General features: G+C 32.3%; 2 protein-coding genes across 4 annotated transcripts in view; both read left to right on the plus strand.

The window, feature by feature from the left end:
* The window catches only part of Unc-115a (actin binding LIM protein Uncoordinated 115a), a 121029-nt gene that overhangs the window by 59346 nt on the left and 45885 nt on the right, over positions 1-15798 (plus strand). The window lies entirely within an intron of this gene.
* Positions 481-11983, plus strand: LOC149477896 (uncharacterized). Its single transcript, XM_089709632.1, has 4 exons — positions 481-730; positions 11363-11585; positions 11712-11773; positions 11848-11983. The coding sequence occupies exons 1-4, from the start codon at positions 481-483 to the stop codon at positions 11886-11888; spliced, it is 576 nt and encodes a 191-aa protein (XP_089565758.1). The 3' UTR covers positions 11889-11983.

Here is a 15798-nt window from a genome sequence, read left to right on the forward strand (position 1 = left end):
TTCGTTGTAATGTAATTTTATTAAGCTTTATTATGATGGAAATGTTCAAGGGATAAAGGGTAAGGTCGTAATTGTATTAGAAGAGAAAAGGGGATATGAATTTGTATTACATGTTTGCTGCTTATTAGGACTGTGTAACCGACTTCATTTGTATACTTGATTTTTTCCGACATAAAACGGACAGATTTAATTGAAACTTTGTACACTTTACAAGGATCGGTGACAATACAATATTTTTTTTAGATTTATGTATGAATGTGTTACACATTAAAAAAAATCTATATAAGCTATAGATACAAACACAACTTATATTCTAGTTTCTAAGGCTATACTTACGCTTGCGGTCACTTAGCCTCCAGCATATCCCAAGTTTCACTCCTCAGAACCCATCCCAACCCCGGAAAGAAGTCCGTCCTGTGCAATAGTTCGGGTCGAGAGAGATCAATCAGTTCCTTCTTGCCGTTGTCGTTCCATGCTGAAATGCACCTGGATAACGGGGGTAAAGTTAAAGTGACGGAAATTAAAGTGACGGAAGGTAAAGTGACGGGAGGTAAAGTGACGGAAACTAAAGTGACGGGAGGTAAAGTGACGCAAGTTAAAATGACGGGAGGTAAAGTGACGGAGGTTAAAGTGACGGGAGGTAAAGTGACGGAAGTTAAAGTGACGGAAGTTAAAGTGACGGAAGGTAAAGTGACGGGAGTTAAAGTGACGGGAGTGAAAGTGGCGGGAGGTAAAGTGACTGCTCTAGAATCTAGATTGAACGTAGATTCGAATAAACTCTATTACTAAAGATTAACTACATGCATTCGTACTGCAAATAGTTTAATTTAACTATAGAATATAGAGTGTAGCCGTCCAAATAAATTGCTTTAAAACCAAAATCATAATTAGATATTATACTATGATGATTATACTGTTTTAAACTACAAAAAATAATGAATTTCACAAGCTCAAGTCTTTTATATGTAAGTACAAGAAAACACGGTTTCTACACTATTTGCATTTTTTAATCGCGACGTGACGCTTATCAAAGCAAGGTCGGTGTGACCGTGACCTTGTTGTGAGGAATGTGTGCACAACACAAATACATAGTTTAGATACATGGAGTTTAATATTCTTAAAGTATCTGTTTGCCTGTGTTTAACTATGCAATGGTAAATTAAAATTAAGTAAAATGTAAGGATAATGCTATTAGTCCGGGATACATCGCCCATTTTTGCAAGTGATTACTATCAAGCTAATTTTTCGTGAGTAGCTTTATTTTGATGAGATGCCCAATAATTTCATGTACGAAATTCTCGATTGTGGTAGCTTACAGAGGTAACAAGGATAAAAATTTTTGATTTGACGGTTCTCAAATATTTATTACGCAATTTGTAGGACAATATGTCTGTTGAATTATATAAGTAGGTATTAAATAAGTGAAAAGAAAAAAATCAGCTTGTTAGTAATCATTTATGATGACTTCGTTATCGATACACATTGGAAAGGGGGACTCTTTGATTAAACCATAGATTTTGTAGGACAAATATTTTTTCGAATAATTTAGATAATTATCTTGAGATTGAACAAAAAAAAACATTCAGTTAGTAATTAATATTTGAGAACCATCAAATCAAAATATTTTATCCTTGTTTCCTCTGGTAGCTACCACAATCGAGAGTTTCATACATGAAATTATTGGGCATCTCATCAAAATAAAGCTACTCACGAAAAATTAGCTTGATAGTAATCACTTGCAAAAATGGGCGATGTATCCCGGACTATATGTACATACACATATTAAATTGTACAGTTGATTAAAGTAGGTATATGTACTTATATTAAGTTGAACTGAATTTTAATTAGTGTTTTAACATACCTAGTGTTATGTACTAGCTATTATGGATGGTTCATGTGCATTACATGATTTTAGTTGATAATTTCAATGTAATATTTTACTATTCAAATTGTTACATTTCTCACTTATATATTTTTAGTAGAGTTAATCCTTATTATTAGGATTTCTTTTTTAAAACATCGGTTAGGAACCTTCTTCTTGAAATATTTAAATTTCGACCTTATATTCATTCGGTCGTATTAACATAAAGGTGTTTGACGTCATCTCAGTTGCTCGAGACTTCGAGAGACGATACAAAATATTTTGCTGTAAACAACTTGTAGATATGTACCACTTGTAGAAGACTACAAGTTTTTATTGGTTAGAAAGAAGGATACCTATAATATAATAACAAGTCAAGGATTTGAGATATAACAGGAGCATATTATGACTCTCCTCTTGCGTTATTAAGCTATGGATAAAAATTCTGGATCATAACGTGTTCAAATGGACAATTGACAACATTTCATTTTTTATAAGGCCATGAAAGAAAAAAACCGTTTCTTTATTTTGCTCTTACGATTACAGAAAAAAAATTATTTCATTTTTTAATCGCACATTTTAAGAGAAATTAAATAAAAACGATAAATGTGATGATGACGTCATACATACGGTCTACGGAGGAATAAAAATACGCCTTAGCCTAATTTAAAAAAAGCTAAAAAAAAAAAGTATCACTGACATTTACAGGGTATGGCATGTGTCAAATTTCATATTAATGTCATTTTTGTGAATTATTCATGTAAACAAACTTTTAAATCGTGTTATTGTGTTTTGGTTTTCTAATTTAATCTCATTAGCGTGATGTTTGTTTAATTGGAGTTGGACCAATTCATTTATATTATACAAATAGTGCCTATAGTGTTCATAATTTTCTTGAAATAAAAGACTTTGTTTACTTACTAAAAGTTGTATTTATTTAACACTTTCCAACGTTTTTGGGATAGTATATTTGTTTCCCAGAAATGTTCAGTACCCCATAACAAAACCTGCATAAAGTCATCATCATCAGTACTTGTGAATAAGTTTCTTTTGTTTAAAATTTGGATCAGCAAATAATAAATAACAATATTTACAAAGCTTGACAAATCAAAGTGACAAATGTGCCAAAATGTCAACTGCCAAGATTTTTTTTTAATTTAAACTAGGTATGTGGCAAAGGAAAAAATGTATTCCTCCGTATGTATGACGTCATTTGGCGCTTACGACATTTTAGAATGAGATGATTTTAAAACTCAAAAAGATGAATGAAAACTTCCATATTTAGAAAAAGCAAAAAATACGTGTATCATAATTTTTGATCTAGTTTTCATTAAAATAAAAAAATAAGTAGCTTAAAATTTTGAAATGTTGTCAATTGGAATAAGTTACTTAGTAGATATATTATTGGTTAGAAAAATATGTCTGCTACTTTTTATCCAGTTCCCTTTTCAACTGAAATAAGAGAATAGTAGATTATTACGGAACAAACGCTTTTATGTGGTGTGATGACTTATCTATACTAATATTATAAAGCTGAAGAGTTTGTTTGTTTGTTTGTTTGTTTGTTTGTTTGAACGCGCTAATCTCGGGAACTACTGGGCCGATTTGAAAAATTCTTTCGTTGTTAGATAGCCCATTTATCGAGGAAGGTTATAGGCTATATATCATCACGCTACGACCAACAGGGGTGGAGCCACGGGGGTGAAACCGCGCGGAGCAGCTAGTAAGAAAATAAGGTGGAGGTGATGACTTATAAGAAACTAATATGCCCCGTTGATTGAAATAGAATAACAGCATAAATAAAACAGTGCTATGAGCTAGGTTAAAATAGCAATAAATTGCAACAAGTGCATTCTAATCTACCGGAATCGGTAGCTGATAAAGAGATTAAAGGGATTATAGTATATCAGCCAGATAGCACGGTATTGGGGCGAGTTATCAATATAAAGTTTTTATTTTAGAATGAATTAGTTTAATTTTAAACACATATATTTTCATTTAAAAGAACTCGGAAATACATAATTCGAAACGCTACATAGAGATATTTATTAAATCAAACAGTAAAATTGTATCTTTATGATTTGGACTGGTGGTCAACCAGTGGGTGAATTAAAATGCTTAGGTAAATGTAGAAAGTGGTAAAATGAAAAGTTGGATATAGTTATTTTTTATACAAAAAGTTCAAAAATACACAAAAATATAAAGCATCATCGCACTATACGAATACAAGTGTATTTTTATAAACTGTACCAACACACCCTCTTTTCATTGCCGCTGTTCGGATTAATCGCGTAACCATAGCAACGGTTTAATAGCATATTTATTGGTTCATATTGTTAGCTCAATGCCGGTGATGTCATGTGGTCACGGGCGTTTTGTGTGACCCACATATGAGTCATGTGGATTGTTTTTTTGTTTGGTATTTGCTACAGGTGGTTAGCATGTGTTTTTGCGTATTAACTATGGGTACTTAGTATGTTATGGGTCCTAGTAGTGTGAAAGGGAAAGTTTTAAGGTTGAATGGATGTTTGATTACGCGTGTGTAGGTGAAATTTGGTATAGATATTATAATTTATAGTGTAGATTAGTATATAGTTTGTTTGTTCTCTAAGTGCTATACGAGTTATGCGGGTTGAAGATAGTTAAACACGAAGTAAAGTTTGTCGATTACGCTGTGTTAGGTAGACTTGTTCTAGTTGCAAGCAAGAATATATTGACTGATTGACCTGTCATAATAAAAAGTGTTGAAAGTTTAGTTCGTGATTTAGTTCGAAAATAGAACTATGTAAATTTATTTACGATGCTTACGATGTTTTATATACTTATTGTATAATAAGTTTTTATTGAATATACAATGATTGGGATGTGGAATTAAATGAAATTTACTGATTTGTTTACAACAAATTGTCTCTAATAGCTACAGAGTATGTATAATCAATCAGCATAACATTCAATAGGTCGCATAACTGCTCCTACATGACAGCAATGAAAACAGGGTCGCCATTGCCAAACAAAACAATGTGTTAGATAATCACGGTATGAATGGGCGCTAGCTAAGGCTGGCCATTCAACTGCGTTTTCGTCACTGTGAAGAACGATTTATTTTTGTATGACCTAGCCAAAACTTCATATTATTATTTACTAGCGGTCCGCCCCGGCTTCGCCCGTGGTACATATTTACATTTTCTCTACATTAGAACCATTCTCGTACTTCAAGGAATAATAAAAAAAGAATTATCGAAATCGGTTCAGCCGTTCTCGAGTTATGCGCTTACCAACACATTTTGCGATTCATTTTTATATTATAGAATTATATGTGTAGCATGTTATCATTATTTTTAAGCTATTTCATTTTATATGTAGTTAATTGGAGATTTCAGAATAAGAACCTGGATTAGATAATATTGTGTTGTTATGTTTCATTTTACTACGAGTGGAAGTTACTACAAGTCATAGACAATTATTTATTTTATTTTATAAGCGAAGCAATTTATTTATGTATCATAGAGATTATTCAAATAAGCGATTAATATTCATGTTATCGAAATGAGCTCTTTAGGGCCGATTTTTCAATGCTTGGATAAAACTTATCCGTCCAATAAAGTACCTATTACACGATAATATTAAAATGTCACGTAAACTGTCAAATACGGGCAATTAGAATACATTTTTAAAATGGTAGGTTTATACATTATTCGATGAATAAGTTTTAACCAGGGATTGAAAAATCAGCCCTTAATGAAACGTTTTTATTTTTTAATATTCGATGCTTCTGCTTACTGCTATCATAATTGCATTTTTTAAAGGTATACGAAGTGGATATTTTACATGAAGAATTTTTTTATTTTTTTATTAATTACATTTAAACTTTTAGGTACAAATTAACACTAATATTATAAACGGAAGATTTGTTTGTTAACTTGAATGCGTTATTCGCTGTAACCACGGGTCGGATTTGACAAATTTTTACACTGTTAGAAAGTCCATTTATCGACAAAGGCTATCTGCTATATTATCATCATGCGATCAAAAGGAGCGAGTGTAACAAGTGTAACCGCGAGGCAGAGCCTGTTAGAATATAAAGTACATATATTTAAAGCATAATTCAAAAGGGTTCGTCTAAACACCTGTAAATTGGATATCTAATATACAACTAATAAACAATCGTTTAAATCATTTGTGTACTAAACACCTATATAACGGTGCGTCTTGGCAAAGCGCATGACATCATGCCGGCCCTGGTCGAGGCTACCACGGTTCCAATGTCACGCCTATGTTTAATGAGATGAACTTATGCTTTTTATTAGTATCTAGTAGGATTAAAGATACACAATCGTTGGTATTTGTAGTATTAAGAGATGGTTTTGCAAGTGAAATATATCTGTATTTAGTAACGTCGGTTGAATGACATTGGCTTGTTAGTACTTATGTATGTTCAAGCTTGCATATAAATCAGTTTGGTTAACAATCAGCTGTACTGAATACGGCCATTTTGAGTTCGATAAATAGTGATATAAATTATAAGCAATAAAGAAAACTTCACATAATTTATTCGCCGTGATCCAAAGAACACAAAAAATATGAAAGGTACAGAAAATAAATACGAATTGTACTCCGGTTTTCACTAAAACCTAGATATACAGATCCTCGTATTACCTATATATGTTTTTTAATTCATATAAAATGATGAGATCAACCTTTATTTAGATTTTATAGCAAATATGACTGCATTGCTAAGTGGGTTCATGTAACACCTGCGTCATCTTCTATCCATGTGGGTGGTGTCGTCAAGTGTAAAATTATATAACGGAAATAATCATGAGCCTAATAATAGAAAAATATATGTATATTGTGTATCTGATTGTGGTTTCCTATTTCTTTAGAAAATAGTGTGTAAAAGTTTATATGTTTATAGATATTTTGTATGTTTTAGTTATCTATTTATGTTTGAGTTTGAGTAATTTATGCTTCTCACTAGTGCAGGTGAGGAAATCCTAGTGTTGCCTCCAAATAAACGTAATACAAAATTATAAACATAAAAGTTTGAAATGCAAGACAAGTTAATGCAAAATGTTCTATTAAGTTGAAGGTGTTTTTCTGGGAAATCGTAAGTATGTATTATGTACTAAAATTTTACTGAATCATGTGAAAAAGTCAACACAAACCAAAAAGTGCAAAATGTAATACTACCTCTACAGCTAGAGCAGCGGATTTCCATAGATTCTTGGAGTTAATAAACTTCGTTATAAAAAAATCTTCAAAGTTTTCCCCGTGCCATTCTACGTGTTATACGATCACGGTCACAATCGCGAAATTTCTTTGAAGTCGTATAGAGTGACTGTTTGCGGTTTGGGGCTTTTTAAACTTTGTTATGAAGTGATTAAATGAGGAAACTTGATATTGCAGATTGAGCAGAATTTGTGAAGTTAATGTGATTGTGTATGCGAAATTGTTGCTGGATTTAAATGGGTACAATATAATGAAATTATTTTATTACTTTGATCTTAATGATTCAGTTGAATGCTTAATTTTAATTATTTATTACTTCTGTTGTTATATTGCTTTTCATACTTTTTCAATTGAATTAAATGTAAGTAATCGCTCTATCTCGTCATTCTTATATCTTCAACTAGCGGTCCGCCCCGGCTTCGCCCGTGGTACATATTTACGTTTTCTCTACATAAGAACCATCCTCGTACTTCAAGGAATATAATAAAAAAAGAATTATCGAAATCGGTTCAGCCGTTCTCGAGTTATGCGGTTACCAACACATTTTGCGATTCATTTTTATATTTAAGAAGAAGATGTAATGAACGCTTGTATTTTCAGTGTTCTCTAAAGAATGAATTACACAATTTTTTCCTTTATACTTTATTATACAAGCATGTATTTGTGTCAAGAGTTTGAATTGTAGACTTGAAGACAATCAGTTACGTAACATGATAGCTTGCAGTTCCGTGACCTTCACCAAAACCGGATTAAACGCTTTTAATTTTAATTTTCCTTATGTAAATATTGACATACATAAAAATATGTTCTTTATCGGTTACGGTACTATTATATATACATACTTATATTGTAATGCGAGAGAAGTCTGCGTTTGTCTGTAATGCTGCCTCGACTAACTGCACTGATTTTGATGTAATTTTGTAATGAAAATTCTTGAAGATCAACGGTTAAATCCAGGGAAATATAGCCATAATATAATTGTGTTCCAAATTATTCTGTAATTTGTAAAATTTAATAATTATTGAAATGTTAAATGGTAATTAACATTGGTGAACAGTGGTCAGTGTGCATATGTGTGTGTAGCTAAAACACATTAGCTATATAGAGACGATGTTTGTGCGTGCAAAACAGAATAATAAAAGTTTTATAGTCGTACGTTTTCAGTCTATTTTTAAAGCATTTCTCGTACGTAATTCAAATTAATGTTGTGCCATAATTATTTTTATATGATTTTATTTAATGTATTGTATTGTTTTATTTCGTGAAATTTCTATGTTTTGAGTTCGGTTTTTTCCAAGAGGGTTTTTAACAATTAACTATGATATATGCTATATTTAGAATGGAAGGATTAATAAAGTCTTAAGGTAATAAAGTGTTTAATAATTAATTACCACTTAGCAATGTGTGGCTAACCGCGATAACCTTTGGTATCGTGGTGACATCGTTTTTAAACGTTTTGTAATGTTTATCGTGTCGTGTCCGTAACGTCCAGGGACTTTTACATTTTACTGCATATCGTTGTAAGAAGAAAAGTATATGAATATTTACAGACACAGTTTATCGCGTCGTCTTCTTTTTCTTTTTCTTAAATGACAATTACCGATCCCAGTCAGGAATTTTACTTAGGTACTACAAATTATCTATTTGCAAATTCATTTAAGTATAAGTAGGTAAAATTCGATGTTTAAAACATTAAATATTTCGAAGAATGAATGTGGATCAAATATACAACCTTTGGTTCATTTGTAAGAACCACTATACCGAAACTCATTACTCATTAGATATTATTTTAATGATATACTTGGTACACTAATTCCGTAGTTTCATATCACAAGAAATACAATGGAATTATTAAGGTGATCACTATGGTCAAAACCGAAAAATACCTTATACATATTGAATTTTGTTGAAGAAACTGTTGATACGATTGTCTTAAAAAAAATATATGTGATACTCAAGGATATAATTAACAAAGTGTATTGTTTACTTTTCATTTTAGAACGGCCTAAACATAAAAAAAATACATACAAATCAACCCCTTTTTGAACATAAAACGCATTTTGTTAGGAAAACGGCTACATATTTATACATGAAATTTATACCAAAAAATATGTTATGATATTTGTACCAATTTGTATTGATTGTTTTTTCAATTTTCATTATTATCGTTAAATTATCGAGAAAAAACTCGAATTTATAATAAAACTCACATAAAACCTCATCTCTATCACATATTTTCGACGAAATTTGACGGTGTCAGTTCGACTCGGACGGGGGACTGTACGTGCGGTTTTTTTTGCAAAATAACGCTAAAATTTACCGAATTGAATGTTTTGTTAAATTAAACCAGATTGTAATAGGTATTTACATGAGCAGTTCATGAAATGAAAGTTAAAAATAGGTATGTAAATATATAAAAATCTGTTTGTAAATTAGTTTTGTTTTTGAAAGGCGTCATTGAATAATATCCAGTGTTGATAATTTTTGACAGTAAAATATTATATTAGGCCGGGAGTCGGGAGATACTGACACAAAATTCCGGGTCCTTTGTAACAGGATGGCGGTTCTACAGGGGTCTTAGTACGCAATGACAAAAAGAAAAATGATGGTCAGAACGCTGGTACCGGCGGACTAGTCGCGGGGGCGTTAGTCAAACTTGTCGGATAAATAGCGGAAGTCAAACGATTTGTAACACAAAAATTTTAGAATTTACCGATAGCCCATAAAAAGATGTAGGCGGTAGTGACATGCCATACTTTTCCGGTGTGACTTACAGCCCGCCATACCGACGTGAATGTGTTGATTTAAAAAAAACAATTTAACCATTTGTACCAGGCTAACTTTTGCACAGGTAACCATCGTTATGCAGCCATTTACGAAAATCGTCATGCCATACTTTTCGGACGATTCCAAATGGTCGCCATACCGCCGAAAATCTGTGAATCAAGAAGTGACTGTACCAAGTGACGGAATAATAAAATATTAAGTGTGACGAAGGCGTTTTTATTCTACAACCCAACATTCGCGATAGTATAATAAACAAATTAACTAGGTGTCATTATAAATATCTTTAAATGAAAAACGAAGGTTTTTTCAATATTATTTCTTTTTATTTCGTGAAGTTCAGACTATACTCTTCTGAAGATGTCAACTCTTTGGAAAATCTGTTTAATCGGAGGATTTTAATAAGATACTAGATATTAGTCGCAGTCATCTGGAGGAATCTGCTATTTGATTGAAGACTAGAGCGATCATTAAATGACCACATTTAATTGAATGACTAAAGAACAACTCGTCATCCAACAATATGCCGAACGTTCTATCCGCTCTGTTCAAAGGGTTATACCTATTACAATTCGCTAACTAGTTGGACGCAGGACGTCATAGTAATGCGTGTTAAATCAACGTTCGGCCTAGTCATCCAAACAAATATCAGATTTAATCAGATGACGGTGACATCTTATAGACACAAATAAAGGAAACAATGCTAAAAACCATAAATTTAAAGTTACAACATCATAAAAAAAAAGATTTGATCGAAGCCCTCATGTTTGATCTTCAACTGTACTATATTTTTCCTGTTGCTATAATATGGTGGTACTGATTTACACACGCCACATGCATTTTTCCAAAGCCACAACAAAATACATTATCCAAGTTTGCGCCCTTATAAAACGGTCATCTAAAGCGTCAGTTGCCCAATTTCTTCCTTGCCCGCGCCAACACATATAATATGACTGTTTAACTATACCGTTGAACTTTGTAATAGACCATAGATACCGACACACCTACACTGTATTTGAACGGAAGGTATGACCCACATTGTCATTGCTATGGCTCTGGCAACCTCAGTCGCAGGAAAATCACTCATTTTGTAATGCGTTTAAAGATAAACAGTAGAAAGAAATAAACTCAGTTTAAGGTGATGAATTAATTTTTCTAACATTTACGGCCCTTTTCAAACCTTCGTAATTTTTATATTATTAAAGTTGTCGTGATGAAAATTCTTGACAAGAAAGTTCAATAGTAACACAATACGTCTACCGTTTTAGAAACATGATTCCATGATATTTTCTCGATAGAAAAAAAATACAAAGTTATCATTGTTATTTTTTTTTAATCTCTGGCATCTTCAAAATAACAAACGTAAAGTTACGACTTTTTGTATATTAACTATAAAGTATACAACCTATACGTCTACCGTGTTAGAATTTTGAAATATGCGATGGTTTTGAAATAAACAAGAAATACTTGAAATTAGCGCGCGACCAGCCAATATAGCGAGAGCCGCCCTGTACCTTCCTACCCCGATCGCTGCACGAGTCATTCCCGCTACGGCCGTCACACGGGGAACTTGTGTCGCTCGCGCAATCGTAAAAAAGGGTGACAACACGATCAGACAAAATGAGACAAATGGGGACAATAAAGAAAATAAGAAGAAGAAACATAAAGGTTGGAGGAAAAAGAATGCTTACAATTGGAACAAATTAATGAAGTAAGTTGGTTTTATTTTAAATTTGATGATAATTGTATTATAGACGATGTTTGATATGTACCCCTGTTTTAAGTACATAACGAATGTGTAAGATTTTTTCATTTATAGCATAAATAATCTGTTCAGAAATCCGGAATCCAGAAGGAAAATAAACCCACTGATTGTTCACAATGTGAATCCACTCCTTCGTAAGTACCTTTATTCAGTCAAAAATGTATGTTATCAAAGCTCTACTGGTTTTATCGCATGATTCCATTTTTAGCAAAAAGCAACAAAGTGCAAAGAAATAAAAAATCATGGTGAACTTAGTGGAAGTATGGCGGACATAATATGGAACAGGAGCTCATTGGAGTAGTATTATATTTTAAAAAAATACGAAATAATTTCAAGAATTACATTTCTTTAGTGGTAGATAAGTATGTTGTATAAAGAATTTGATGTTGATATTTATTTCATTTATACTTACTACACCTGTGCGGGAAATTGCTTAGTAATAAAACAGGTTTATATTCATATTTACATAGTAATGTGAGTTTTCATTTCGAAAAATTTTGTGTAAGTATATTAAATTGAGTTCCTGGGTGATCTGGAAACACAATTGGGCCCGGAAGATGGCGCTGCAGTCACTCCTCCTAATGACATGAACCGATTTGGATGAATATTTGTGTGCACATTTCATTTTTGTGGGATGATTGGTTGATTCGCTTTCACATTAGCTAATATTATGTATTTTTGTTGTTAGAAAGTAAACTTAATTTAATGTTTATAATACATTATTATTGGTATAAATAAGCCAGTGTTCGTCTCACATTGCTGTACCTGCCTACCTACCCTACCAGGGCCTAACTTTGTTCTGGCTATTTTATTTTGATTATTTGTAATGAATAATTACAATTATAATAGAGTGCAAAAAATAAATACATGCGTCAATATATTTTGTGTTTTTTTTAAACAATTTTTTTATTTAAAAAAATATCATTCCGACCGCGGCTTTGCCCGCGTGGAATTAGATTATATCGTGAATCCTGTCTTATCCCTAAAAGTAAAGGATAAAAAGTATCCTATGTGTAAATCCAGGCAATTAGCTATATTTTATCAAAATTGGTAATGTAGTCTTGACGTGATTAAGTAACAACTAACAAAAAAATATACAAATTAACATCCAAAGTTTCGCATCAGTTTTACTGTATTAGTGATATCTTCCACTCTTGACTTTGACTGAGAAGAATTAGGGTTTATAACTTCTTTCAGAAATATTACCTTTCATTTCTGGGCATGACGTAATATCTACGTCAGCATCAAATTCTATCTAAATCCATTCAGTAGTCCGCGTTATTGAGTACCATTTCATTTTTTCAGAGTAACAATATTTTTTGTTATTTTAAAGATTATTTATAACCTGTATTATTTTGTAATAAAATAAAACTTTACGAAATAATAATAATTATTAATAATGTCTAAGTAGTTGTTAAAAAGAAGATTATTTGTTTATAAGCAAGAAAATAAAACCAATAAATCAACAATTAAATATATGTATAAGAATATTATAACTTTATGACGACTCCATACATGTTTGTCCCGAGTCGGCCAGCGGCAGCGCGGCGAGTTTGCAAGAATGACTTCGCGCACACCCGCGTTCGCGATAGCGAGCTATTAGACTCCGCCCGCCAAGCAGTAGATTTTTTTTTGTGTATCGTCTTAAAACACGTTACAATATTTTTGATTTGAAGCTGCTATAGTCGATAAATAGGCACCAAACTCTTAAATGGGTATAATATTTTAATGTTTAAAAATCCAAACACAATTTTTTTTCCTCATTTTAAAGATGTAAGGGATTTAAAAAATCAACCACTAACTAACTACAAAATACATAACTAGTCGAAAAAAGCACGATTTCTTGTCCGTTACCCTATTTTTTTCGGTGTGTGTAGGTTGCATACATATATTCCTACTAAGTACTAGGTATGTAGAGATGTACAGAGAACGCTAAATACATTTGCCTGATAGAGGCCGTTCTATAGAATTACGTCAAATAATGTACTCCATCTTTTTTATATCTGTAGGTGAGATGTTCCCCTAGTCATCATCAGGTCTCCAGAATATAGTAGATTCCGAGTAGAATAAGATTAATTTTTAAATTAGTGTTTTCTTAACTGTTCCCCACTCTAGAACTTATAATTACATGCTTAGTCATCTTAATGTCTCCAGAATGGGTCATGTAGTAGAGACCTTGCTTAATAAGGTTAATTTTGAAAGATGATTCTTCCTACATTACATTTACAACATACATAGTATACAATATTTACTATTCATAAATGTTACTGCCTCTCAGAGAAAGCATAAATTAGGTAGAAACGACTAACACATTACGATACAATACGATACATTTTACGATTCCTTAATCTTTGGTCACTTTTTCTTCAACAACGATGTATATTATAGGGGGCGGTTAAAAAAACAAATTCAAATGTAGTGACAGAATCATCAAGGTCCTTGAACCACGTAATTGCCTTAACTTCATGTTGCAATGTCAAGGTTGGATGGTGTATAGAACGTTCTCACGGCCATAAGACGTAATACAATAGATACTAATTATCTATGATAATACTCGAAAATTCGATGGTTTTACATCATGCAATGTATAATATGGGAGCGCTGTAATTTCCTGGTTTTTATTCTGTAATAGTGCTAGTCGAAAATAAAGTTAATATTATTTAAATTATGTACTTATCTAGGCAATATACCTAGCCAATTATAATATTATGTAAGATACTCTATTTAGGCTAAATCGATAATATCGTAAGCTCGTTATCAGTATTTTGTAGACCGGACTCTCAGTGGAGTTTCGTTTGCAAAAATCGCGGACCTAAATCTGACTTCTGATATATATTGTATAGATCCCAGACATCCTATAGACAGATGTTGCCAACCAGTTTTGTGGTCCCCCTGCCCGCACCCCGGTAATTAAATATGGCATACAAAGAAAAAAATAAAAATTTCCAAAACATGCCGTGTGGGGTATCAAATGAAAGAGCTTATTGAGTAGATCATAGTAGATCATAATCATAAACAATGGACTATTGTTAATTATTTAAAATAATAATTTAAAAAATATATTCATGAGTTTTCAATCTATAGCGGTTTAAAGTTAACTCAAAAATGGACCATTTTCGTAAATTTTCTAAAAAATCTTAGAGAAAGTGTAAGAAATGTATATAGTATGCTATATATTCGTGATCTACTCAATAAGCTCTTTCATTTGATACCCCACACGGCATGTTTTGGAAATTTTTATTTTTTTCTTTGTATGCCATATTTAATTACCGGGGTGCGGGCAGGGGGACCACAAAACTGGTTGGCAACATCTGTCTATAGGATGTCTGGGACCTATACAATATATATCAGAAGTCAGATTTAGGTCCGCTATTTTTGCAAACGAACATCTCCTTGGAGCCTGCTCTATTGGGCCAAGGGCTAATAAATATGAAGCTGTTAATTTTGGGGTCAAAAATTTAAATGTATCTAATTGCAGCTTGTTTGATGTCAATTACTTTAATTCGTAATATAACCAGTACTTTGTACATGTTCTTATTTTTATGAAGATTTTTGTAGTAATTCGAGTCTGCAGGAAAATTAGTTGAGCTAGATATAAAAGAGACTTTCTTAAACTCTACGTAAGTAAATTTTCTACATCAAACATTACATTACATTAAAATAACCATATACAATACTAGCTTCCGCCCGCGGCTTCGCCCGCGTGGTGTTTTGATAAAAGGTAGCCTATGTTCTCAGGATCTAAAGATTGTCTGTTCCAAAAAAGATTTCATCAAAATCGGTTGAGAGGTTTAAGCGGCAAAGCGTAACAGACAGACAGAGTTACTTTCGCATTTATAATATTAGTAGGGATAGAGGGACACAAATAATTGACTTCCACATACATACAGTAAACATATTATACAGTATGTGATGACCGTCACTATATAAAGCAGTAGCATATTGTGTAAGGTCCGATGGTGCGATAGTTACGCTCTGGTTAATAACTGACGAACTGGTTCATAGTTATGTATGTGTATGGTGACGTAGTTTATGAGTTATGTTAGTTTTTTTGGTAAATTAACTGCTTTTAAAGATCGTCTGGAGATTAAATTAGATAAAATAAAATACACCAGCCCAATTAGAATAGAATAGAATAGAATAAGAATTTATTCGCAGT

This window comes from Colias philodice, chromosome 23 (assembly GCF_061535455.1).
Source record: "Colias philodice isolate Cphi_HAF_F1 chromosome 23, ilColPhil1 Martin Lab GWU primary, whole genome shotgun sequence".
In the NCBI taxonomy this organism is placed as follows: Eukaryota; Metazoa; Arthropoda; class Insecta; order Lepidoptera; family Pieridae; genus Colias; species Colias philodice.

Coding starts and splice junctions, on each gene's coding strand:
- LOC149477896 (XM_089709632.1), top strand. CDS start 481: ATGCACCTGGATAACGGGGGTAAAGTTAAAGTGACGGAAATTAAAGTG. Junction 731..11,362: donor GGGAGTGAAAGTGGCGGGAG/GTAAAGTGACTG, acceptor GCGCGCGACCAG/CCAATATAGCGAGAGCCGCC. Junction 11,586..11,711: donor AATTGGAACAAATTAATGAA/GTAAGTTGGTTT, acceptor TAATCTGTTCAG/AAATCCGGAATCCAGAAGGA.